Source organism: Arvicanthis niloticus, chromosome 29, assembly GCF_011762505.2.
Source record: "Arvicanthis niloticus isolate mArvNil1 chromosome 29, mArvNil1.pat.X, whole genome shotgun sequence".
NCBI classification, from domain to species: Eukaryota; Metazoa; Chordata; class Mammalia; order Rodentia; family Muridae; genus Arvicanthis; species Arvicanthis niloticus.
Genome location: NC_133437.1, coordinates 23,410,172 through 23,434,044, shown reverse-complemented (window position 1 = coordinate 23,434,044; position 23,873 = coordinate 23,410,172). Strand labels below are relative to the sequence as shown.

The 23,873-nt window shown below is 46.9% G+C and overlaps 1 protein-coding gene across 1 annotated transcript in view; it reads right to left on the bottom strand.

The window, feature by feature from the left end:
* Window positions 1–667: 667 nt before the first annotated feature.
* Window positions 668–23,873, bottom strand: part of Znf366 (zinc finger protein 366) — a 64,568-nt gene continuing 41,362 nt past the window's right edge. Inside the window, exons 3-6 of the mRNA XM_076927270.1 lie at window positions 22,040–23,376; window positions 17,477–17,668; window positions 7,742–7,916; window positions 668–5,000 (exon numbers count right to left, since the gene is read on the bottom strand). Coding sequence (XP_076783385.1) covers window positions 4,453–5,000; window positions 7,742–7,916; window positions 17,477–17,668; window positions 22,040–23,362 — 2,238 coding nt within the window. The 5' untranslated portion in view covers window positions 23,363–23,376 and the 3' untranslated portion in view covers window positions 668–4,452. The remainder of the gene's footprint in view (window positions 5,001–7,741; window positions 7,917–17,476; window positions 17,669–22,039; window positions 23,377–23,873) is intronic.

Below are 23,873 nucleotides of genomic sequence, written 5' to 3'. Positions count from 1 at the left end.
GTCAGTCCCAAATGCTGGGGTGTGATCTTCTCAGGGCAGCCCACTTCTGGTCCTGAGTGTGGGCTGAGAATAGTTGGATGGTGGTAGGGGAAACCTAGACATTCCTCCCCAATCTGGTCCAGCCCTGCTGGCTGGAAGGTCTTTGCCCCAGCTCCGCCTACCAGGACTAACTGTGGCTTAGAACTACACTGGAAGCTTTTCTGTCCTTGCTACATTTCTAATCTCTTCTTTTCACTTGTGTTAATCCTAAATAAATGTCTTACCTACCAAGTCGTCTTAGCATCTGCTTCCTGGAGAACAAATCTGCAACAGGTTTTGCCCTTTGAAGCAAGGGAAACCTTAGTAACTATGTATTTTGGTAGCTTCCTTTCCAATTTTTAAGTACTGGCAAATAAGTAACACCATTCTTTCAACTTTTTTTTTTATTTACTTAAATTAACAAAACACGGGTTATATGCCATTTCCCGGTAAATTGCCTGGAAACAGGAAGTAACATTAATGACTGGAGCTGCTAGATGCTGGGAACTTTAGTTTTTTACTGGTAAGCCCAAATTCTGTATAAAAAGCAACATTTGGTGTAACGTTGTCCAAATATGTGAAGGATTTTAAATGTTAGCTTGGTTACATTTTGTTTCAGCAAAGCAAAGAAAGATCATAACTCAAAACACAATGTTAATATTTTATTGAATGTCTTTGGGGGCTCAATAAATACAGAATGCACAGTGATTGAGCTTTCTTCTGCAACTGCTTACATCCAGATATACCCATTAGCTCCTTTTGACTTGAGAAAGATTGGCTCCAGTGTCATGGCCAAAGGGAGATTCGAGTCTAAAAAACATAAAAGAATGAAAGAGGGATACAAATAAACTAAGGGGGACCATCACAAGCCTGAGTAAAAAGGGCAGGAGTCAAATATGCCACTAGGCTGGATGGTTAGCCAGTTCAAAGTGATGTTGGTCCAAAGGCTGGGAGTCAAAGTAATGATGGTCCAAAGGCTGGGAGTCAAAGTGATGATGGTTCAAAGGCTGGGAGTCAAGTGATGATGGTCCAAAGGCTGGGAGTCAAAGTGATGATGGTTCAAAGGCTGGGAGTCAAGTGATGATGGTCCAAAGGCTGGGAGTCAAAGTGATGATGGTTCAAAGGCTGGGAGTCAAGTGATGATGGTCCAAAGGCTGGGAGTCAAAGTGATGATGGTCCAAAGGCTGGGAGTCAAAGTGATGATGGTCCAAAGGCTGGGAAGCATTTGGGTCTGACCTCTTTTCAGAATTCTATAATAGGATGAAGGGTGTGGCTTTGGAATACTGGTGAGCTTGGATGACTTTATTCTTTGGTTTGCCGAGGTGGGTTCCATGAGACCTACTTCAGATTTGTATCTGGTTAGTCAGATCAAGGTTGGCCACACCTTTTCCAGTGTCCAGGACCCGGATCTCACTCCTTGGGATGCTTTTGAGAAGCCAAGGAACAATACTAAAGGCTGTGTTGGGAAAACAGGTGTAAATGAAAGTTGCTGCCTTCTCTACACATGAAACCTGGGGCTGGCATTACTTTCAGGTGAGTGTTGGGCTCTCCTTCAGGTTATAGCCTACTAAGTCTTTCATACTGGGAAGTAAAAGCCAGAGCCAGGCTCAGGGGCATACTCCAGACCACACTGCAGTTCTTTCCTTGGGTCTTTCTTCTCCCTCCATGAAGTCTGCTGCTTTGAGTGAAATTGTCCTGGGATCTCTCTCTCTCTCTCTCTCTCTCTCTCTCTCTCTCTCTCTCTCTCCCCAGCTCTGGAGGGGCCTATGATGGGATATCCAACTCTTCAAAACTTATCCTCAAGCCACCATTCTAGACCATTCTCTTTCTGACACAACTGGTTTCTCAAACATTTCCACGAGATTTCCTCCTCTAGGTTTTCCTGGTTCCTTCTATTTCAGTGTGACACCCAGAGGCACCTGGAACTGTGTGTAACTGTGGTCAGGCACAGCCCATGTGCTCCAATTCTCCATTCATGGATGAGGCTTCCTGGACACTTGTATCTAAGACACCCTAGAGCTCCATTTGCAGTGAATAGAAGGGATCTTGCCCATCTGAAGACTTTCAACAGTTCTTTGTCCTGAGTTGCTCTTGTGGCCACAGAAACCCAGGGTAATCTCCCCACCATCCATCATCTTTGCAGATGTTAGGACCTAGAGATATGCACAGCTGGAAGTAGGAAACATACAAGCCTTTTGTCCTTCACAGGGGTAGTCATGACAAAGAAATGAATTTTGGGATGTTGGTAGGAGAAATGGCTGAGAGATTGTCCAGGCACATAGGTGAATGGTGGGGGCTGGGTGAGCCTCATGGGGAAGCAGCTTGGTTGGCAAGGAAAGCTGCATCCAGTAGTAAGAGGTAGACTGGATCTCTTAGACAAAGATGCTGGAAGTTTTGGGGAGGAGAGGAAGCAAGGCGGTCCCTAGAACCTTGCTTTACCAAGATTGTTGACACTCTCAACCAAAAAGACAGTAAACCAAAGGCTTTACAGAAACACAGTCTAGAACCTACCATGAGTCAGTGACATGAGAGCCCCATGCAGCGCTGCTTTCCATGGTGGCAGGGTCTAAGAAGGCCAGCCCAATAGGCCCAGCATAGCCATTATAATCCTCACAGTACATTGCAACAGCAGTTCACACATCTGGGCAAGAGTAAGAGTCATCATAGGCCAGCCATGAATCTTTCAACACACCAAGTAGCTACAAACATCACAGGTGTTGTCTTCTAGTATACACACGTGTGCACGTGTGCGTGCGTGTGCACACACACACACATATTTACAATGTGTAGATGTGTGTGGTGTGTTTGTGTGATGCGTGTGACTATGTGTGGTATGTGTGTGTGTGTGGTGTGTGTATGGTGTATGTGTGTATGTCTGTGTGGTGTGTATGTCTGTATGGTATGGTGTGTGTGTGTGTCCATGGTATGTGTGTGTATGTGTGCAGTGTGTGTGGGGGTGTATGTGTATGGTTTATGTGTGCAGTGTGTGTGTGTGTGTGTGTGTGGTGTGTGTGTCTGTGTGTGGTGTGATGTATGGTATGTGTTGTGTGATGTATGGTATGTGTGTATGTGAGGTGTGTGTGTGTGGTGTATCCTTAGGAGGATGACAAAAGAAGAACAAAGACCCAAGTCAGCATTGTGGTTGCAGGTCTTCTGCCTTTTACCTCACTGTATCTAAAGACAGGATCAAAACTATGTCTGAACAGTGGGAAGGCCCCGGGGACAGAACTGGGTGAAGACTAGGTGAGACCAGTGCTCTTCTTTTTCAAGAGGCACCTGGAGGTGCTTTGGAAACTCCCAGTGGTGGGCCCCACTCCAGGTGGATTAACCCAGAACCTTACAGGGTTTTGCTTACTTCCATTTTTTTTCCTTTAAGAGAAGGTTTGACCTTATAATCCAGGTTTCAAACATGAGGCCGTCCTCCTGCCTCAGCCTCCCAAGTGCTGGGATTACAGTTGTGAGCTACCGTGCCTAGCTACATCAGTGTTTTCTGAAGGATCTACTGGATGATTCTCACATGTAGCCAGCTCTCAGAGGATAGCTCAGATCTTGCTTATGGTGATGAACTGGCGACCATCCCTCTACCCAAATAAGTCAGAGTTTGTTTTAGGGAGCAGTCCTGGACCCCATTTCATAGCCCAAGCTCCACTGCTCACTCTGAAAGGCAATTCTCCTTCCAGTTGCTTCATGGGGCAGGAGGCCTCAGAGCAAGGTGAGGAAGTTCTTCTTTCGGAGAGGTTTGATCTGAAGAGCTGGGACTCCCCAAGCATCATCCAGATGTCTACGGGGTGACCCAAATGTCCCAATGACCAGGAGAGCTGAAGCAGAAGAGAGGACCCAACCAGGTGTCTGAGCAATATCTGGTTCTGTCTTAGTCAAAATGATTCAACTTCTTCTGAAACCCAACCTCACGTTTGCAGGAACGAACTACTTGAGCCTTCCCAACAGTTCATCTCTTGTGTCATTTCCTGTGTTTCTATTATTTAACAAAAGCTATATTTTTATATGTACAACTACTAATATTTTCATCTATGATACTGTAACCTTCATAAATGCAACTAAATAGTCACTAATTAAGGCAACATGAGCACCACAGTCTTGCAACTAGAAAGACGTTTGCATCACTGCGTGTTAGGAGAAAACAAATGTCTAAAAAGCACCTCGAAGTTCAGCTTGCAGTTAGGTATCTAGAAGAATGCACGGTTCATCATGTGGGTGATGTGTATAATAACACCAAAGGACCCCTGCACATGTATGGAATTGCCAAGTGACCAAGGAACGACCCGAGAAGCGAGTCTTATCCACGCATTTAGTCTGAGGCATTTTAAAAGATTGGCGTCATTCTCCCACCTGCCGCAAATGATAGTTTGCACGGAAAGCTATAGTTGAACCGCCTAGATCTCCTTTTCCAAATGTAATTTTAAAGCCGTTCACCTAGATACCCAAAAGAACTGCTTGTTTTTCCATTTTCCTCTCCAGTAATTCTTTTAAACCCTCATCTCTGTGCTTGAAGTATAAGTAATCGGAAAACGAGGGGCCCTGCCCGTCGCTTTGCAACAGCCCGCTGCCCAGGCGCTCGTCTCTGATGGCGCAGTCTATGTCTCTCTCCTCGCAGTCTAAGTCTCTGGCCTCGTGGTCCTCGCTACTGTCCTCCTGCTGCTCTTCCGGAGCATCCTGATCCCGGCATCCTTCTCCAGGGCTCTGTAGAGCCTGCTCCTGCTTGGTGGACAGATCCTCAGGCGCGCAGAGCTGCTGGCTCTCCGGGGCCAGGCTGGGGCTATAGGGCTCCACTTCGTAGCAGTTGTCCTCTTCACCGGCCTCCTCCTCATCCTGGCAGAGGCAGCCCTGCGTGCTGTCCACTTCGGACTGGAACATTGGCCCCTTCGCACTGCGCTTCTGGGAGAGGTCAAATGGCTCCTCCTGCTCCAGATTCCTCAGCACACCAGTGGACTGCGCCAGGACGAGTCGTCCCCTACCCAGACCTGAAGGACCAGAGCAGAATTTATGTATCTGAGAAAAGTTATGCCCGAGGCCCTTTAGGTATTCTCTTGTTCATTTTAAAAACTGGGGGGGGGGGGGGGGGGGTAATAGCTCCCATTAAGGACTTGGGCATGGGAAACTTGTAATCCATAGAACTCTTTAAGGCAAACCTGGCAATGTGTGGACCAACTTAGCATGTTTCTACTGAGAATTTAAAATAAGAAAAATTAAGGGGAGGGGCAGGAACACAGAGTATTGTGAAGTTTTTTTTTTTATTACATTAAAAATGAAAATAGTATCACCTAAATTGTGTTTTAAACACATAAATGGAACTACACAATGAACTTTATCTGGGTGATAAAAATGCCTACATACATGAGAATGCATACACTTATTCTCTGTATGTTCTAAAGTTAAAAACCTTTCTCCCTCCCTTCCTCTCCCCCCTCCTCCCAACTTCTCTATGTCACTTTCTTCCCCCCTTTTCCTTATCAAAACTGTCTGGAAGGATGTAGGCTCAGATCTCAAAACTGATGAACTCTGAAGTGGCTAACTGAACTTTCTCTTCACTTCTCAGATACTTCTCATTTTCTTTTCACAGGGAACGTTTAGTCCTCAATAAATATTGAGGTCTCAAGACCTCGAATAAAGCCACAGCAAAGATAGTTCATCTTCGAACAAAGACAAACAAACCTAGGCCACTCCATAGCCTGTGGCCCTATGCACCCATACGATGGGCAGGGTGATCTGGGGGTGGGTCCCTTTCAGTCTGGGTACCTAGAAGGATTAGGGATTAGCACTGGGCACAGACTGCTGCTCATTTCATCTCCAGTTCAAGGCCACTGCCTGTGGCGACCCAAACCAGATTGTCAGACACAGCAGGGACACTGAGGGTTTGAGAAACAGGAAGGGAGGTGTCCAGGATACAGCAGGTGGCAGGCTGCAGTGGGAGGGAAGAAAGGAAGGGTCGGGGCTCTGAGGGACAATAACGCCTGCTGTCCATGGCTTTAATCTTGTCAGGGACCAAAAGGAATCTTTTCATCTTTCTAATGATTTTTTTTTTTTGAGAAAAAATATTATAGATGAAGCCACCCAAATTGTTGAAAATATGTTTTTTTTTTTCAAAGCAATCCTCTGATACACAGTGATGCTCTCCCAGTCCCACAAAATGACAGAGCCACAGTGTGCCTGTTAGGATATGAGCTCCAGTGTGGGGTAATTCACAGTGACCACATTGGTTTCTAATGGATGACTTCCTCTTGTTATGTCTATTCCTCACCCAAGTGACAAAGCAAACTCTACCTTTAGAAAAACCCATGCCTTGCTTTGGAGAGGGCATGGCGAACCAGAGTCAATAAATGACTAAAGAGAAAGGGTATCTCAAGGAAAAGAGAAACATTCTCTTTTTAACCAGTATTTTTTTTAAAGGTTTGCATAAACTCCTTTGTATGACCATAGTTGACTGTGCGCCAGGGGTCACCAGAGGGGTTGTGGAATACAAACAACAAATTATTACAAACAAGTCAGCCATGGTTTTGACTGGGATGATGAGTGACTGTAGGCTTGACTGAGAAAACCGACCGGTTAGAGTCCCAGCTCTGCCTGCAAACCTCTGCTTGCCACAGATAGTTTATGTGACACCTGCAAGGTCTCCTCAGACGCAAAATGAGGACAGGCTCTCTTACTGACTTGGAAGAGGTGACTGAGGAGGCTGCTAAGTCTTATCCTGAACTGTCACCATCTTTGTGGTCAAAAAGCTGTTGATGTCATTTTGTAAATGCTTCATGTGACTGTCTTCTCTTTCGTCACTCAGACCTAGAGGGTCCAGGTGCTCTCTCCCATTCTCCTGCTTTGTGTCTGCATCGGCTTGTGGGGGGATGCATTCATTGTCTCTTTGTTTGTTTGTTTGTTTGTATATTTGTTTTGTTTTATTGTTTGTTTTTGTAGGGCTAGCTGATGAGGTGACTAGGTAGCCTGCTGCACTCAGGGGACCTGCGACATAAAGTCTTCACTGACAAGGGCCTGGAGCTAAGGAGATTAAATAAGCAAGAGGGTTTCATTAGTTCAGTCAAGAGACACAAACCCCTGCTCACGTGAGAGCTGGGGCCATAGGAAAGCTGCTCTTGTGTGAACAGAAAGGGCAACATCGCTCACTGCAAACATATCTCTGTTGGTGCATGGGATGCAGGGCCAGCATTTGGTTTTGAAAATGGAAGAAAACCACTACGTTATCTAGCTGTGTGACAAGTATATGTAATAATATAATAATGACTATATATAATAAAGTCAAAATATAATAAGGATATAATAAAGACTGAGTTGAAAAGGCCTGGGTTCAAATCCTGAATCTGCCTTTTCTCTCTTTCTTCTTCTTCTTTTTTTTTTTTAATTGAGCAACTTTGGAAGTCTCAGATTTCCAACCTGCAAAATGGGAATGATAGATCTTCTCTAGCTGGGAGTGACTGAGGATTTAAAGAAACAAAGCATACCATGCACTGCCTGAGACAAAGGAGACAAGGACAGTACCACTGCCATCATTATTGTGTTCCAGAGTTGCTCTGTGACTCTTTTACTCTTGCCTGCTCTGCTGCTCTGCTGTGGTCGTTAAAATAAACCCCCTGTTCTGGACAAGAATAACCCCACCCCCAAGAAGTGCCCCCCCCCCCATGAAAGCACACTGCTCTTCCATGTGCCATTCCCTGGGCATGGTGGACAGGGCTTCCAACCACAGTAGAGGCGGTACCTTGAGAATGAAGGCCTCGTTCCATCACTCCATGCTTGACCTTCATGTGGCGGGTCAGGTTCCCCTTCAGCGTGAACTTACTGGGACAGTAGAGACACTTGAAGGGCTTGCTATCCGAGTGCAGGTGCAGGTGGCCCATCAGGTTGTGCATCCTGTTGAATTCCTTCCCACACAGCTGTTGGAGACAGAGATCAGGGCACAGTGATCTTGCCAGGGAGAACCCATGTTCTAATGGTGTGGGGCTGGAGAGACCTGGCCACACCTGCTTGGTGCTATTACTACTTCCAAAGACAATGTCCCTCTGACAGGCAGGGAGGGGCCAGGTGCTACCTGGGTGTCAGAAGTGGAACAGGCAGAGTGGGTTGTGAGACACAGGTGTCCAGGATCTCTAAACTCAACACCCAGATTGCAAAGCTTGAAATTAAAGCTTTGTTGTTGTTGTTGTTGTTGTTGTTGTTGTTTTGTGGTGGGGTCTCATGTAGTTTAGGCTGACCTCAAACTTCTTATGTAGCTAGTTAAAAGAGACAGAAATATAAGAAAGGAGCCATCTTTTCTCTGGGTAGAGATATAAAGAAATGAGAATGTTGTCAGATATAAATATACATAGAGATAGATAAAAGCAAACTTTTAGAAATGTATTCATCTGTGTGTATGTCTGAGTCTATGGATGTGTACCTGTGTGGGCCTATGTGCATGCAGGTCAGCCACCCAGTGTCGGTGCATACATAACAGATCTCAAGAGGGGATCTGATACTTCTCCATAGAAGAAAATGCACAATGGTGACTCTGGAGTCCATTTTATCTCTGTGCCTCTGGAGAGCACCATTTGGAAGCTTTAGCTTTTCCTTGGTTGTGCAGTGCTTAGACCAGCGTGTTAAGTAATGGCAGAGCATTCTTCTCTGCCCTCAGTCCCTGAGAGAAACCACAAGGAGGATGTGAGGTGAAGCATCCCCTGGGGCTTAAATCAGCTCTCCCTTCTCACTGGCAGAGGTCTTTGAGGCTGATGCTGAAGAATCTAGACTGGAGTTGTATCACCAAAGACACTGTTTTCTTTAGGGAAGGGCAATGGAGCTGACCTTGGAAGAATGGGCAGAGCTGACAAGATTGACCCTGGGAGGCAAGGCAAAAAACTGTTGGGTGTATGAGGAGCAAGCCTGGGGCTGCACAGCAGACCCAACCATCCACAGGCAAACTATGAGTGGTTGGCTCTGTGCCTATCTGAGGACGTGGAAAACATTTCTCCCCTCTCATTCCTTACTAGCAAGAATGAATTTTTCGATCCTAGGCAGAGTTCTTCTTAGCTCAGAGTAAGTGTACACCATACACATTAAAAGACAGTGACCCAAAGCCTGGGCATACGGCTCAGAGGTCCAGTGTTTGCACAGCCTATGTAAACACTGGGTTTGAACCCCACCACGGATGTCGGACCAACAACAAGAAATGACAGCTTAAGAGGAGGAAAGAATGGGAAAGCTGACCAGTTCCAACTTCCACAAGAGAAGCCATATGTAGGATGGATACTTCCTTTATTCCCACTAGACAGAACTCATGAAGACACTGGCTAATCGGAGCTCAGTTTTGCACGCGCCTAAAGTTGTTTTCTTTTTAAAGTTATAATGGTTACCTTAGCTTTCCTGTTTTTCTATTACAGCTGAGGAACAAATCTTCAGATCTAAAGATCCATGTTAGGCATTTGTAGTCCAAGAACATTTTAAGGAAAAGAAATACAGCTCATATGTTTTGCAGGGTGACCGCTTGGTACTTAGAGGTGTGTTGCTGTTGCAATTGCTGAGACCAGGACTGAATCAACACTGGTCGTATGGGCCCCACCCGGAAAACTGAGTGTTCAGGCTCTCTCTGCCTGCCTTTTGATTGCAACTTGCCTTGTGTATGCTTGACACATGGCAGGTCCTCTGTTAGCTGGTGGGGCTTGTTGCAGTAGAAGAACTTGAGAAAAAAACTGCTAGTGGGAGAGCAGAAGGTGTGTAGGAGAGAGAAACTGAGGGCTGACAGATGACTTCAATCAACAAGCAAGTACAGCCATGGAGAGGCTCAGATGCTCCCCTGTAAAGCAGGCAGAGATGGGTCAGATGCTCCCCTGTAAAGCAGGCAGAGATGGGTCAGGTGCTTCCCTCTAATGCAAACACAGATGCTCTAAAGCAGAGCTGTATCACTGAAAGTGAAGGAAACAGGCCTACGTGCTGGCTTCCATGGTGGTAGGCATTCTTTCTTCTAGTTACTCTCGTGCTGCCCGGGTATTAGACTCTGGATTGGCCTGGAAAATGCTTCATTAGAGAGATAGATCTGGGGCAGCAGCTTAGTTGGTAAAGTGCTCTCTATGCAAGCACGAGAACCCAAGTCAGAATCCCAGCACTGAGTGTGATGATAGGCTGCTTTTGCAAACCTAGTGTTGAGGCGGTGGAGATGGGCAGGTCCCTGGGGCTCATTGGACAGACAGCCTAGCCTAACTGATGGTACTTAGGGGAGAGGGGGAAGAACCTGATGGCCTCTAAAGAATGACTTCTGAGCTTGACCTTTAGCCTCCACATGAACATGCACCAAATATACACACACACACACACACACACACACACACACACACACACCAGGTAGTTCATCCCTTTCTTGAAGGATGTGTGGTTTGTCCTTTACTTTTGATTTGGCACAAGTAATAAATTATCTTCATTAATATTTGTAGATACCTCACTCTCCCTTACACTACAGGTGAACTGCTGCCATTGTGAAAAGGGTCAACTGCTTAGAGTTGTCATACCCATCATGCCTGGGACTTGGGGTAGGAAGAAATCCTGCAATTCATCTACCCCAAGGTTCCACCCATCAACCTTCAAAGTTTTCTCACCACAAATCTGCCCTCAGAGTTCTGTGTTTGTCATAATGGCCACCTCTGGGTGTCTTGCAGGTTCCTCTTCAGCTTTAGACAAGTGTGCTGTCTAGTTTCACGTCAACTTGTCACCAGCTAGAGTTATGTGAAGAGAGGGAACCTAAATTAAGAAAATTTCTTCACGAGAGCCAACATTTTCTTAATTAGTGACTGATGGGGAGGGCTCAGCCCATTGTGGATGTGCCATCCCTGGGCTGATGGCCCTGGGTTCTATAATAAAGCAGGTTGAGCAAGTGGTGGTGAGCAAGCCAGTAAGCATCTTCCATGGCCTCTGCAGTAGCTCCTGCCTCCAGGTTCCTGCCTTGACTTCCTTCAGTGATGGGCTGTGATGATAGAATGTAAGCTGAAAAATAAACCCTCTCCTCCCCAAGTTGCTTTGGTTATGGTGTTTCATGACAGCAACAGAAACCCTGACTAGGATGATCTTTTCTGAGAGCCTAGTGAATTGATTGTTCACTGCTACAGATTTTCGGGCTCAGTTCACTCAACAGGAAACTTTTTGGGACATTTTAGTGGTTTATGGGAACGTTACGGCTTTAAAATTATATTGTCAGATCTGTGAGTTCAAGGCAAGGTGTGGTGTACTTAATGAACTTCAGGACAGCCAGGACCTCATAGAGAAACACTGTCTCAAAAAACCAAAATGACGATATATATGTATATATATAAATGACGACATATATATATATATATACATATACATATTTATGTATATACATATATATACATATATACATATATATATTGTATCCCTCAGTAATCCCAGTGGCCTGAAGAAAAAGTCCACCGTGAGTCACGATGGGTCAATTCTGATTCTAGTTTCTGTGCTGTTGGCAAGCTTAATTTTTTTTAATAATACAGTTGCCCTGCGTAACTCGGGGTAGCCTGTTGGTTATAACAATGTAGAGATACCACAGCCGTAAGTGGAGGTATGTCAACTCTAATAGGTGTCTGAAGGCCCAAAAGGGGCCCAGGCAGTTTTTAATGCAAGGGTCATCTCTATTTTCTTTGTAATCAACTTCAGTATCAGGGACAAGCCAGGAAAATAGCATCACCTTATACGAAGATCTTAAAATACAGCCATTACTGACTCTCCTCATCTCCCGGCTCACCTGCACGCACACCAGTTCGTAAACTAAAACCCTCACTGGCGGGAGGGTGGAGTCAGATCATGAAGGACCTGAAGCACTTGGCCTTCATTCACACATCAGCAGTAGCTACTCAAGTGTCTTCCTCCACCTCTGACCTCAACAGAGTCCTCTGGTTCTCGCTCAGAGCATTTGCTTCTTTACAGTTCCCAGAAGAGTGTCCTCACAGGACAATGCCAAGTATAGAGAGGTTTTGTTTTGTTTTTTTATGTCTGTGAAACACAGAGCCATCCCACTCAGACAAGGAAGAGGGGTCAGAAAAGGAGGTTGGGACCTGCTGCCGACAGAGTCCTGGAATGTCAGCTCTAAGCAGAGTCCCTGCAACTGGGGACAGAAGCAAGAGTACAGAGGGACCAGCAGAACTCATTTCTTCTCTGGGAAAAAAAAATATCAGTAGCTCAAGGCAAGGCTTCCTGAATTGAAAATGTAAGCACATCCCCAAACCGGGACTGGATGAAGGATCTCCTTCCTAACAAGGTCTGCATCAAAGTAAGAGAGACACTGGTGGAGGGCTGGGGATTCAGCTTCCATCTTTCCAGATGTGAGCCACGCACCTCAGCAAGGGTGCTGTGCTTTGCAAACATCAAAGGAACAGTAAGGGATCTTCTGGCTGAACCCCTGCCAGGTGACCTGGGGCTGAAGAGAAGCCCAACCCCAGAATCCATGGGTGGAAAGCAGAGATTCACTATAGATCACAGGCTTTTGGAAAGCCCACCATCTGTCTCTCTGATGTCCAGGATGTCCTTGAAACAGCTGGCATGTGTCCTCTTTGCTTCAGCCTCCTTGCTCTGGCCTCCTGGTGCCCTTCCCAACCTCCACCTGAGATACAGGGCCTAGAGCTGCTAGTTTCCCATGAGCCTCTGAGGCAGCAGCTGCCACAGAGAGGTCAGCAGTGGGCAGAGATGGAGCAATGACAGCCACCGCTTGGCTGAGTCCAGAGGCTCAGAAGGCCAAGCAGCCCTGGACCTGGCTATAACTGCCTGAGGTGAGCTTCAGAGCCAAGATGCACCAGGAAGCTATGTTTTCCTTTCCAGAGAGGAGAGGTCAAAGAGCTTCAGCCAGCCCAAGAGAATGGCCTCTGCTCAACCGCCCTTCCCTCACATTCTTCTCCCTCTCTCCTCTTTAATAAGAAGGGTGTTCCTTTCCTCAAAGGGAGAGGGAGGGAGGGAGGGAGGGAGAGAGAGTGTAAACTGTCCAAAAGGACCGTGAGAAAACAGGAAGCTTTGAAAAGTACAAGAGAAAGCAAGATGAAATCTATTTGCAGGCGGGCCCCTGGGGACATGTGAGGCATTGTTAAACAGGCAGTTCATGCAGCTATATCCTTCCTTCTGCCTAGGAGGAGGGCTTCGCTGCCAAAAGGCTGCTATCTGGTCACTGCCTTAACCCCCTCCACACCAACCTGAAAACCTTCATTGCGGGCACTGAATCCGTATAAGCTATCCAGTCTGATCGCCTTTCAGTGTGCCAAACAGCCCACAGTCTGGTGCAGGAAATAGAACCCCATTTCAAGGCAACTACCTTCACTCGTCTGCCCCACTCACAGGCCTCCCTCCCCTCAGCCCTCTGCTGTAGAAAAGGCTGGAGATGACCTGGTGATTCATAACTTAGGCAGCTCTGGGCTTCACCCACCTCAAAAGAGAATTTGTCCCGGAAATTCTGGATGGAAGCTTTTCCTGGACAGGTTTTCCAAAGACGGCAGCTGGTTCTTGGCTATTATGGAGTGCCGCCACTACACAGATAGTATCCAGATCAGGAGCTGCATGCTTACACCAAATCTGGGAAGCATATCTGTGAAACATAGCTTAAGCCTACAGGCTGGGTCTCTGGACAAACTCCAGCTGGCTGCCAGGAGCAAGGAGTCTAGAAGTCGAGCCAATAGCAAGAATGCAGAAGGGCAGTCATTTATATACATACAGAAAAAAGAAAGAAACATAGAATGGAAAACTGCCCTCTCCACTCATTTTCCATCCTATTGTTAATGCTTGATTCTACAGCCAGAGAACATTTCTGCTCACTGGGGACAGCTGTTTCCACTGAGAACTATTTCATGCTGCAATAGGGGGATTTATGTTGGGGAGGGGATTTTAATGGCAAAAATCCCAAGAAATTAGAATCTGTTGCTGAATCTTTCTTGTGGCTAATTGTTGGGGAAAGGCAATTGAGCTAGCTCGGGTCTGCAATGTGGCTGCAGGAAGCCTTCCCTGCCCCCCTTTTTAAGCCATCCATGTCAATCATGAGAAGAGAATAACTCTCTCTGTTATGACTATCAAACTTGGGTGTAACTGGCTAGGCTTGTTTCCCACCATCACTATGTGGTTGGCCAGACATTTGTCTCAATTGGCTATGATGTGCATAGCAATGAACAAGTGGGCTCCACCTCTCGTCTAACCCTTCCAATACCCTTCATCCAGGGACAGATTTCTATCCAGCTCAACATGGGTAGGAAGCAAGGATCACAGGACATCCCAAGATCACTGTAAACCAGGGTCTCGGGCTTTACAAATTTCTCTACTTTATGGTTTTCAGGCATGTGAAGAAACCTGTTTGACACGGCACCCACACACACCAGGGAAGTCTGTTGAAATGATGAAGAGTGATGATACCACAGGCTAGCCTAAAGGGTGCCACTGTGAGGAAGTGGTAACGAGGAGGAAAAGAACCTGACAGCATGCTTCTGGAGCTTTCAGGAAGAAAGTCAAGGTGACCTACATGGATTGTTATTTCAGAAATGTCTAAGTGTTGGAGAAGGGCCAGCTGAGTTTGGTGAGAACGCCTTTTATCCACCAAATTGCTTTTCCTGATAACAGACAATGCTCTCTAGGTGAAGAGCTATATTCTGGCCTTCTGAGAGAAGCCTGTAGAGGAGTCCAGCTCCTCTTCACCGTGTTCAGGGTAAACTGTCTCTTCTGTCAAAGCTGGGATTTCACTTTCTTATGGGATCTGGTGATGTGAGCCAGACATAAAGAGCCTCAGAAACCCTTAAGGAAAGTAAAATGAAGTTTCTGAGCCACACAGCTGACTATCCCGTGCCCTTGAAACCATGTATGCTACACAGTTATCAGGGTGGAGAAGGCCATAATTGTCTGAGGACAGAGGCCAAAAACACCTATCCAGGATGGGCCACTGAAGCATTAGGCCCCCCAGTACACTACTCTGAGAAGCTTTCATGCCCTTTACTACAGAGAACTTTGTGGATGTTGATGTACTATCAGGCCCAAGAAATCTTGTAGGCCTTTGAGGGTAGGGAAACAGAACTGTTCTAGAAATGCCCACACTGCTTAGACTGGCTTTGTCCTGACCTCCATCTTAGGGGCGCCCCCTGGGCTATGTCTGCTCTGACCCACCCCTCCACCTCAAGGGTTCCCCCAAGACAACATTTCTACCAAAGGATCAGAATAGATCCAGTATAGATGGAAGGGTGGCTGGAATGAGCAGCTGTGGGTTTCTTTGGAGAATAAACTAAGAGGTAGCTATCTGCCTTTGTATAATACCAATTGTACTGCAACCAAGAGTCGGTGAGATAATTAATGTGGTTCATGCTTGACGTTCAAGTGTAGGAAAGCCTGCTGGCACCTCTACTACAGGAGACAGTACATCTTTGCAGGCAGAGCAGATGCAGTGGTCAATCACTGAGGGGCTGGGGTTGATGGAGTGAGAAGGAAAATAGAGGGGTGTCTGAGATGAGAGGGAAGGGGTGTTTGTAGAGTCCAGAGAGTTAGAGGTGCTCACAGGCTTTTTGTCAGGAGGGTCCTGGGTCTGTCTGAGTTAATGCTCTTGAAGTTGCTCATCCCATGTGAAGAAGCCTTGTCTTTCCATTCCACACTGGGCCCTGACGCACACCTATCGGCCGCGCTGCCTTCTCCTCCTTTAGGACTCAAGACAGACATAATGTGGCCTTCAAACCACTGAAAGCTTGGAGAGAAGAAGGGGAAACAGGAGCTGGTGGCAGGAAAGGAGTCGGGGAGAAGGCCCCTCTCCAGACAATGTCTACACGGCCTAGGGAAGCTCTGGTTCCTGACCTCTCACCCTGTCGAGAAGCTGCCAACACAGGAAAAAAGTCCACTTCACAGGGATTCCTTCAAGTGGGGGCCACACTGCTGAGGGGTTAAGCCAGCAACCCCTCCCGGAAGAAGAGAATCCAACTGCAGGGATGTGGATTTGCAAGTGAGTCACCCACATGCTCGTCCACATGCAGTAGCAGAAAAGGAAAATTTAGGTTTCACACAGACACATTCTACTGTCTGAACACAGTATTTCCTCTTCCCCCTCTGCTCTCTCTTCCTGACTGGGATGATACCCACCCCTGAAGTCCTCCAACTACCCAGGCAGGCCTAAGCAACTCTCCTGGAAACAGGCATGGAGCAGGGCAGCCTTGGACAGCCACGGTCTTGTAAGGTCTCTAGCTCACACACCCTCTCAGTGATAAAATAAGAATAAACCAAAGTATAAGTAATCTGATACAGCTAGTCTGACAACAGAGCTTAGGCCCTGGGCCACCTGGTACTCGGCTATAAAGAAGAAAGACTTCAGAGACCCAGTCCACATTTGCTCCACCCAAGCATTTCTGGGTCCTTTGGAGGGCTAGCTTTTCAGAATGTTTTGAATTGACACATAGTAACTATTCGTCTATGTTGGGTATAGTGTATCTGTATCATGTGTAGAATATGTAGTGAGCAGATCATGGTCATCAGTATACCATCACTACAGAGGTCTTGATGTTGGAAGTACTTAAAAGCTTTCTTTCAGGGAAAACATTCGGTAATCCCTTCATAACTGGTCACCCTGCTGTGCTATGGAACACCAGACCATATTCCTCTCATTTAACGCTATTTCTGCACCTAACTAACCTCTGTCTCCTCTCCTTCCTCCCCTTCTCAAGCTCTTGCAACCACTCTTCTCAGCTCTACTTCTATGGGTCAACTCAGCTCTCATGTATGAGCTAGAGCATGCAATATCTGTCTCTCTGTGCCTTGTTTATTTCTCTCTTGTCCTCCACTATGATCTCCGTTCACGTTTGACATAGATCCAGGGTTTTGTTCCTTTTATGGCTGAATAGTACTCCATTGTGTATATGTACCAGCCCCTCTTCTCCTGATCATCCTCTGATGAGCCCGTAGGTTGGTTCCACAGCTATCGTGGATATAGTTGCAACTATCTTAAGAACTAGTAATCTGACCACCGAAGCTCTATTCAGAGAGCATGAGGTCAGCATGCCAGGATCCTCTTTGGGAAGTCTGCCCCCACATTGTAAGACTGAGCCCAAGTGTCAAGACAGGACAGGGGAGATGTGTTAGATTTTCAGATTCCTTTTTGTGACTATTCATTCGCTTATAAGAGAAAGAGGGCCAGCCTAGTTTCTCCTCTCTGGTCTGGTGTCCCCTCCCGTCACCTTCACTCTCTTTCTATCCATTCTGTAATGAACTTTCTATTCTTAGAGTTTTCATGACTGCCTGCCCACTCCCCACACCCCACCCAAGCAGTAAGGCCACAGTCACATGAACAGGAACCAGAGAAGGACTGCTGAGAGCTCGGGTGGCAGAATCGGGGTCAGAGTGGTGGGGTGACTTGGACTGGACCACAGACCTCCTCTGAGCCTCATACTACTGAAGAAATCTAATAGAAGGTTTCCCAGGGTCTTGCCTGTCAGACATTGTCACAGCCCCCGGAGTCCTTCCTTCTCCCCACCTTGCATTTGAAAGGCTTCACATCCGAGTGGACGATCATGTGTGCCTTGAGGGTCTGCTTCTGCACGAAGCTCTTGTAGCAGAGGTGACACTGGTAGGCACGGATGTTGGTGTGGATCAGCACATGTCTCTTCATGTTGGCCAGCAGGGTGAACTCACGCCCACAGATCCCACATTTGTGCTCTTTCACACCCTGTGCAGAGGCAAGAGTCAAGACCAGAGAGGGCTGCATGTTAACCAGGTTGTCCAGAGTGTGATAGGCTGTTGCTTCTTGGCACACAAATCCACAAGAAGTGTGGAGATCAAAGTGAAGTCTTAAATGACACAGCTTTAGCTGTGTTAAATTATGATTTCCTTGGAAGGGTTGATCACATAATCTACTGTTTTTCTTTCTTTTGAACACCATAAACTAGCCGACCACTAGAATAAAAGAAAGCCTCTGTTATTCCCGCCACTGCTGGGTTAATTCTACAGCAACAGGATGAGAGGATTAATATGATTTTGGTAAGAGCACTGTAAAATGGTATGTGAAATGAGTCTATAATCTGGCTTTCATGAGGATGGAAAAAAAAATCTAAACTGATAATGTCGTTTTCCAGAAGGAAGCCAATGTCTCACTAGTTCTCACTAATGGATTCAAAAGTCCCAAAAGAGCCATGCGTCCTCGCTTCAGTCAATCACAGCTAAACAATCACCCTCTCCTGTTGGTCCTCTGGGTTCCCACAGGCCATGCTGACCCGTGGGCCATAACTCCAGAGCCTCCTGTAGTCCAGCTGCTTCTGTTGTGGAAAATTGGCATGGATAACCTTCTAAATTGGAAAATAGAACAGAAGGTCGTCTGGTTTCCCCACTGTCTAGAGAGTAGTGTTTAAATGCTTGGGTCTTGAGACCTTCAATTCAGAGCCTTTCCAGGGACTCACAGACAGAATGTTAATAATCTCAGCAACCTTCATTTCCCAGAAAAGACCTGTGCAAAATGTCTCCATCCACAGTGACTTAAGAACACTGTCAGATTTTTTTATTTTATGTGTATGAATGCTTGTGGGTATGTATGTATGCATGCATGTATGTATGTATGTATGTATGTATGTATGTATATTATCTACATGCCTGAGGATGTCAGGATAGGGGATCAGATCTCCTGGAACTGGAGTTACAGATGGTTGTGAACCACGATGTGGATGCTGGGAAACATACTCAGGTCCTCTGCAAGAGCAACAAGTGCTCTAAACCACTTAGCATCTCTCTAGACCCCTAGTGACTCTGATACAGGGCTTCCCTATGTTGCTGAGGCTAATGCTGAATCCCTGAATTGAAGCAATCTTCCTGCTCCAGCCTCCTGGTTAGCTGGGACTACAGGTATAGACTGCTGTTTCAGTCAAGAATGACTTAAGAAGGAAGATTCAAAGAACCTTGGCACTAAAATAAGGATGAGAACAAGTTATCAAATTAGCACCTCAAGGATCCATACTGTCTGGTATCCATAAGTCTAAGGAAGGAGGGATTCCAGGTTAACTCTGATGTTAACCATACCCTCACTTATTTAAGTTGAGGGCACAGTAAGAGGTTAGCAGTCTTTAGTTTAGTGAGCTCAAAGCACTAAGGGATGGGTTTATGTCTCTGTCCAATTATCTACTGATTATGAAACCTTAAAGAATTAAGTCCCAGGGTCTTTCCTGGTGAAGATTTGTCTTCTCAAGATGAAGTGGTGGGGGCTGGGCACATAACTCTGGTAAAGTACTTGCCTTGTATGCATGAAGCCCTGGGTTGGAACCCTAGCCATGCATAGACAAGTACTGTGGCACATCCCTGTATCCCAGCTCCCAGGGGGCGGGAGGACCAGAAGTTCAAGTTTACTCTCTGCCTAAATGCAAATTTGAAATCAGCCTGGGAAACATGAGACCCTATCTCAGAAAAAGAGTCTTTAGACTCCTTGGGTTCCCTCTGATGCAAAGGCTTTCTATCCTAAATGATTACAGATAAGGACAGGTTTATGTTACTAAAAAGACCTGGAATCAACTGTCTCTCAAAACTAGGTTTTAATGCCTTCCGAGATAAGTTCAGTAAATGACCTATTAAATGCACATATTCAGTGCATTTAAAATCATAAAATCAACAATTATTTTCTTGATGGGCTTTCAAATTTACTATAGCAGCCTTTTCCTTCTGGCCTGCTGTTCTGTGGGGCTGAGAACAGCTCAGTGCTTGCACGCCTAAGTCCATAGGTTCAATTTTCAGAACTTATATGTAGTGGGGGAACAAAGGAGAAGAAAAAGGAATGATTTTTCTGGGCTTGGGTAAGATCCAGTTGTCCTGGGACTACAGAGAAGGTATTTATCACTGTCTTGGAAATACTTTAGAGAATTTTATCCCCAGACTAGGATTCATAAATGGCTGGAATAAAAGACAGTGAAGAAGACCTGGACACACCGGAACTTAAGAGAAACTACTGCCTCTCTGAAAGTACCAATGAAACCAGACTGAAGAAGGAGCCTGTAAGAGTGGTTAGAGCCAGGAGACAGTCTTGATAATGCAGTGTTTAAGAATTTGGTGTTGGCTGTTCTGTGGTGGTGCATGTCTTTAATCCCAGCCCTCAAGAGGCAGAGGCAAGTGGCTCTCTGTGAGTTCGAGGCCAGCCTGGTCTACAGAGGGAGTTCTGGGACAGCTGGGACTACACAGAAAATTTTCATCTTAAAAACCAATAAAGCAACACAAAAAAAAAAAACTCAAATAATTCAATGTTGGGTCTAGAGAGTTAGCCCAGTGGGTAAAATGCCCAGTGGGCAAGCATTCACAGACCCCACAGAAAAAGCCACACATAGCAGGGGTGTCTGTAATTCTAGTACTAGGAGGCAGAGTTCGGAAGATAGCCAGAGGCTCATTGAGAGAGCCGATCTCAAAAACATTACATGGAGAGCAACGGCAGACACCTGAAGTTAACCTCTGGCCTCTGTGTACACACACCGTGCATTTTGCACACCTAAGCAAACATTCACAAAATTAAAAATAAAATAAAATAAAATAAAATAAAAAAAAAAAAAAAAAAAAAACCTAAATAAATCAGACAAAGCTTTAGGTGCCAGTGCTGCTGCACTGAGAGACAGAATCATGTCTTGGTTCTTCACTTTCAGTCAGAAGCAGACCCAGCATCCTTGAGAGTCTGTAGGAATGAGTGCGAACCACCACAGAGCAAGCAACCTGTGTTTGCCCATGTGTCTACCAAAAGCACACCTTGTTTAACGATTTGAAGAAAACATATGTTGGACAAGAGGTTGTTTTTCCAATTTGAACTTCATTTTCTATTACCCAACTCCATATGGGCTAAAATCAGTAACCTTGGACTCCTTTCCCCCCCTCCCCACAGGAACCCCTGAACTAAGCCAGGGGTGCCTTTGTGGCCAAATTGAAGTCTAAGTCCTCTGTCGATGGTTCCCTCGCTTGTCAGCCAATTCCTCTCAGATGCGTCAATGAATGCCTTTTGTCCAGCAGGAAGCACATCTCTGCTGCAGTGCCAGAGAGCACTGTGTTTTGTCCTAACCTAATGAAGGGAACTCAGTAGAGCAGAGCTGCAGCTGGCCTCAGCTGGCCAGCCCTCTGATGACCTTTGGAAATAAACGATGTTTTAAAGACTCTGGTTTGCTAGAAGTCTTTCTTGCCAAGAAAACCACTGAGGTCAAGGATAAGACTAGAGGTCAGTAGAGGCAAAAATCCTCTCTTGGCAGACCTAAGTGAAAGCTCAGTTGGGTAAGACCTCAAGACGCTGCCAGGGGCATATTCCTGTGGTGGACTCCAAATCACTAGTTACAAATAAGGCAGAAACGTGAGCCTTGGATCTGCATTGCTCCATGAAGATCTGAGCCCAGAGAAATTAAAACCCAGCAGAGAAGGGTGCTTCCTTCTGCTTCCCAGAAAGATATCACAGACTACTGAACCCAAGCAGACAGAAGAGCAGGCCCCGGGAGACTAGGCTAAGCTCTGCTCCAATTTATAGCCACCTGAAGGAAGCAAGTGTCAGAGCAGGGCCAGCCAACGAACCAGAAATAGGCCCTGCTGCAGCTGGAAAGGGCTCTTATAGAATTCTCTAGAAAGAAGATTTCATTGGTATAGCCCAGGCATGGTGGGTGATGATCTGAGGTCTTATGACATGCGTGTTGTTGTTTGTTTTGTTTTTCCCCTAGTGCCCTAAAAGAAGTTTCTAGAAACAGAATTCCAGGGCTTCTTGGGGGCTAAGCAGAAATATCACAGCAACCAGCTGCTTCCTTCATCCTTCCTCACTGTCCTCTCCAAGAGTCTGCATTGGTCATTTCCAGTCGCACCTTAGACTCTACGGCTATTCCGGGAAAGGGCTTAATTGATCACGTGCTGGCCTGTCTCTCACTGTTTGCCATGTGAGGTGGGAAAGGGTCTCAGGGCTCAGGTTAAGTGAGCCTACTATCCAGGCTCACAGAACTCTGCATTTTAGGTAGGACCAGGGGTCATAGGTCCCCAGCTCTGTTCCTTTCTTGGTGACCCAGCAGCCCACCCGTGGTTGCCACCCCATTCGCCCCTCCCCTGTCTCTTATACCTTATGGGTGAGTGAGTGTTGCTTTAGGTGATGGGGTTGCACGAACTCCATGCCGCACTCGGAGCAGATGTAGGGGCGGATGTCCTTATGCTTCATCATGTGATTCTGCAGCTGACTTGGGTACTGGAAGGTCTTGTCGCACTCCGAGCAGTTGTACTGGATGGGGCCCCGATGCGTAGTGAGGTGCCTTTTCAGCTGAGCCAGGGTGGGGAAGTCGAGGCCGCACTCCACGCAAATGTTCTCACGCCCGCTGGCGTGTTTGGCCTCGTGGGCCTTGAGCTCGCTGGGGTAGGCAAAGCCTCGACTACACACGCGACAGTTGTGCGGCTTCACCTCACTGTGTTGCATCATGTGGCGCTTCAGGTGGCTGGTCTGCGTGAAGGCCTTGTGGCACACCTGGCATTTGTGGGGCCGCGTGCCCTGGTGTGTCAGCATGTGGGTATGCAGATGGCTGAGTTGCTTAAAGAGCTTCCCGCAACGAGAGCACGCGTGCGGCTTGATTCCGCTGTGGCCCAGGATGTGGGTCACCAGGTTGTACTTGGAGGTGTAGGACTTGTCACAGGTGGGGCACTGCCAGCGCTTCTGAGCCCCGCCCACATCCACGTAGTAGCTGTCATCGATCTGGACGTTCACGTCCACCCTCTCCACCTTCTGCTTGGTCTCCTCGCTCTCCAGGGGCTCCACTTTGCGGGGTAACACTGGCTCGGGGGGCTGCTTGGGCAGGAAGGTGTGTCTGCTGAAGGGGAAGGGCGAGGACGAGGGCACGAAGAAGGGGAACATGAGACCCGGGTGGACTTTGGGGTAGTAGGGGTAAGGCGCAGGCAGGAAGGCAGGAGGCGTGGGCTGGGGCCACATGGCACTGGGTTTCACTGGCTCCTGCTTGACAGTTTTGCCCCCCAGGTGCTCCAGGGTGCGGTAGAACTGCAAGCCCACATTGCACAAGTCGATCATCTGGGAGTCGCACTTGGGGCGCTGTGGCTGCGGGAAAAGCAGAGCGAGGTTCGGAGGGCCCAGACTCTTGCTTTCCTGGGCAATCGAAGCTTCTTCTGCAGGGTGATTGTAAGGGACCTTTGTGGGCATGCTCTTCCGTTTCCGGGACCCTCCTCCCTCGAAGACCTCGGGGAATCCATCAAGGTCTCCCGGAGAAGGTTCATACCTAAACTGGGAAAAGGGGCCCCGGAGGGCTTCCGGGAAGGGGTGTCTTTGAGGAACCTTCCCTCGGGAAGCCTCGGGCTGTAGGCAGTGGGGAAAGGAGGGGATGCTTTTTGCAGCAGCGTTGAGGGGCCCGTCCTCGTCTTTGACCATCTTCATTGCCTTCTGCATCCTCTGCAGTTTCCCTTTAAAGAAAAAGAAAACCATTGTGTGGTTTTGCTTTGCTTTATTTCCAATCTTCTTTTCTGAATTTAAGGGGTTTGGTTAAGGATCAATACTAACTTATACAAAGTAATACTTGTTTCTACTGACCCTCTGAGTTCTCGCAAATTCAGCAGCTAGTGTGGCTAGCCATCCTAGGGCCTATTGTAAACTACAGAACCACAGAATTTCAGTACCATAGTGGCTGGGAGTGGATTTGTTCTGACAAAACCTGAAAATTTATCTGTCCCCTGTGTTTCCTCCCTCTCCTCCCTTCTGTTTAAAGTGAGGGCCCCTGGGGCTGACATGATGTGTTCACGTTGCACAGCTACAGTGGGGGAGTCAGAACCCGGATGCAGACTGCAGCAGTTCTCAGTCCGGAGTCGGAGTTGTATCTACTCATGGATGTTTTAAATGTCTCATTGCCGAGTTTCTTGAATCTGAAAACCAGTTTCTACCGCTTGTGCTGAGTCTGTGCTAC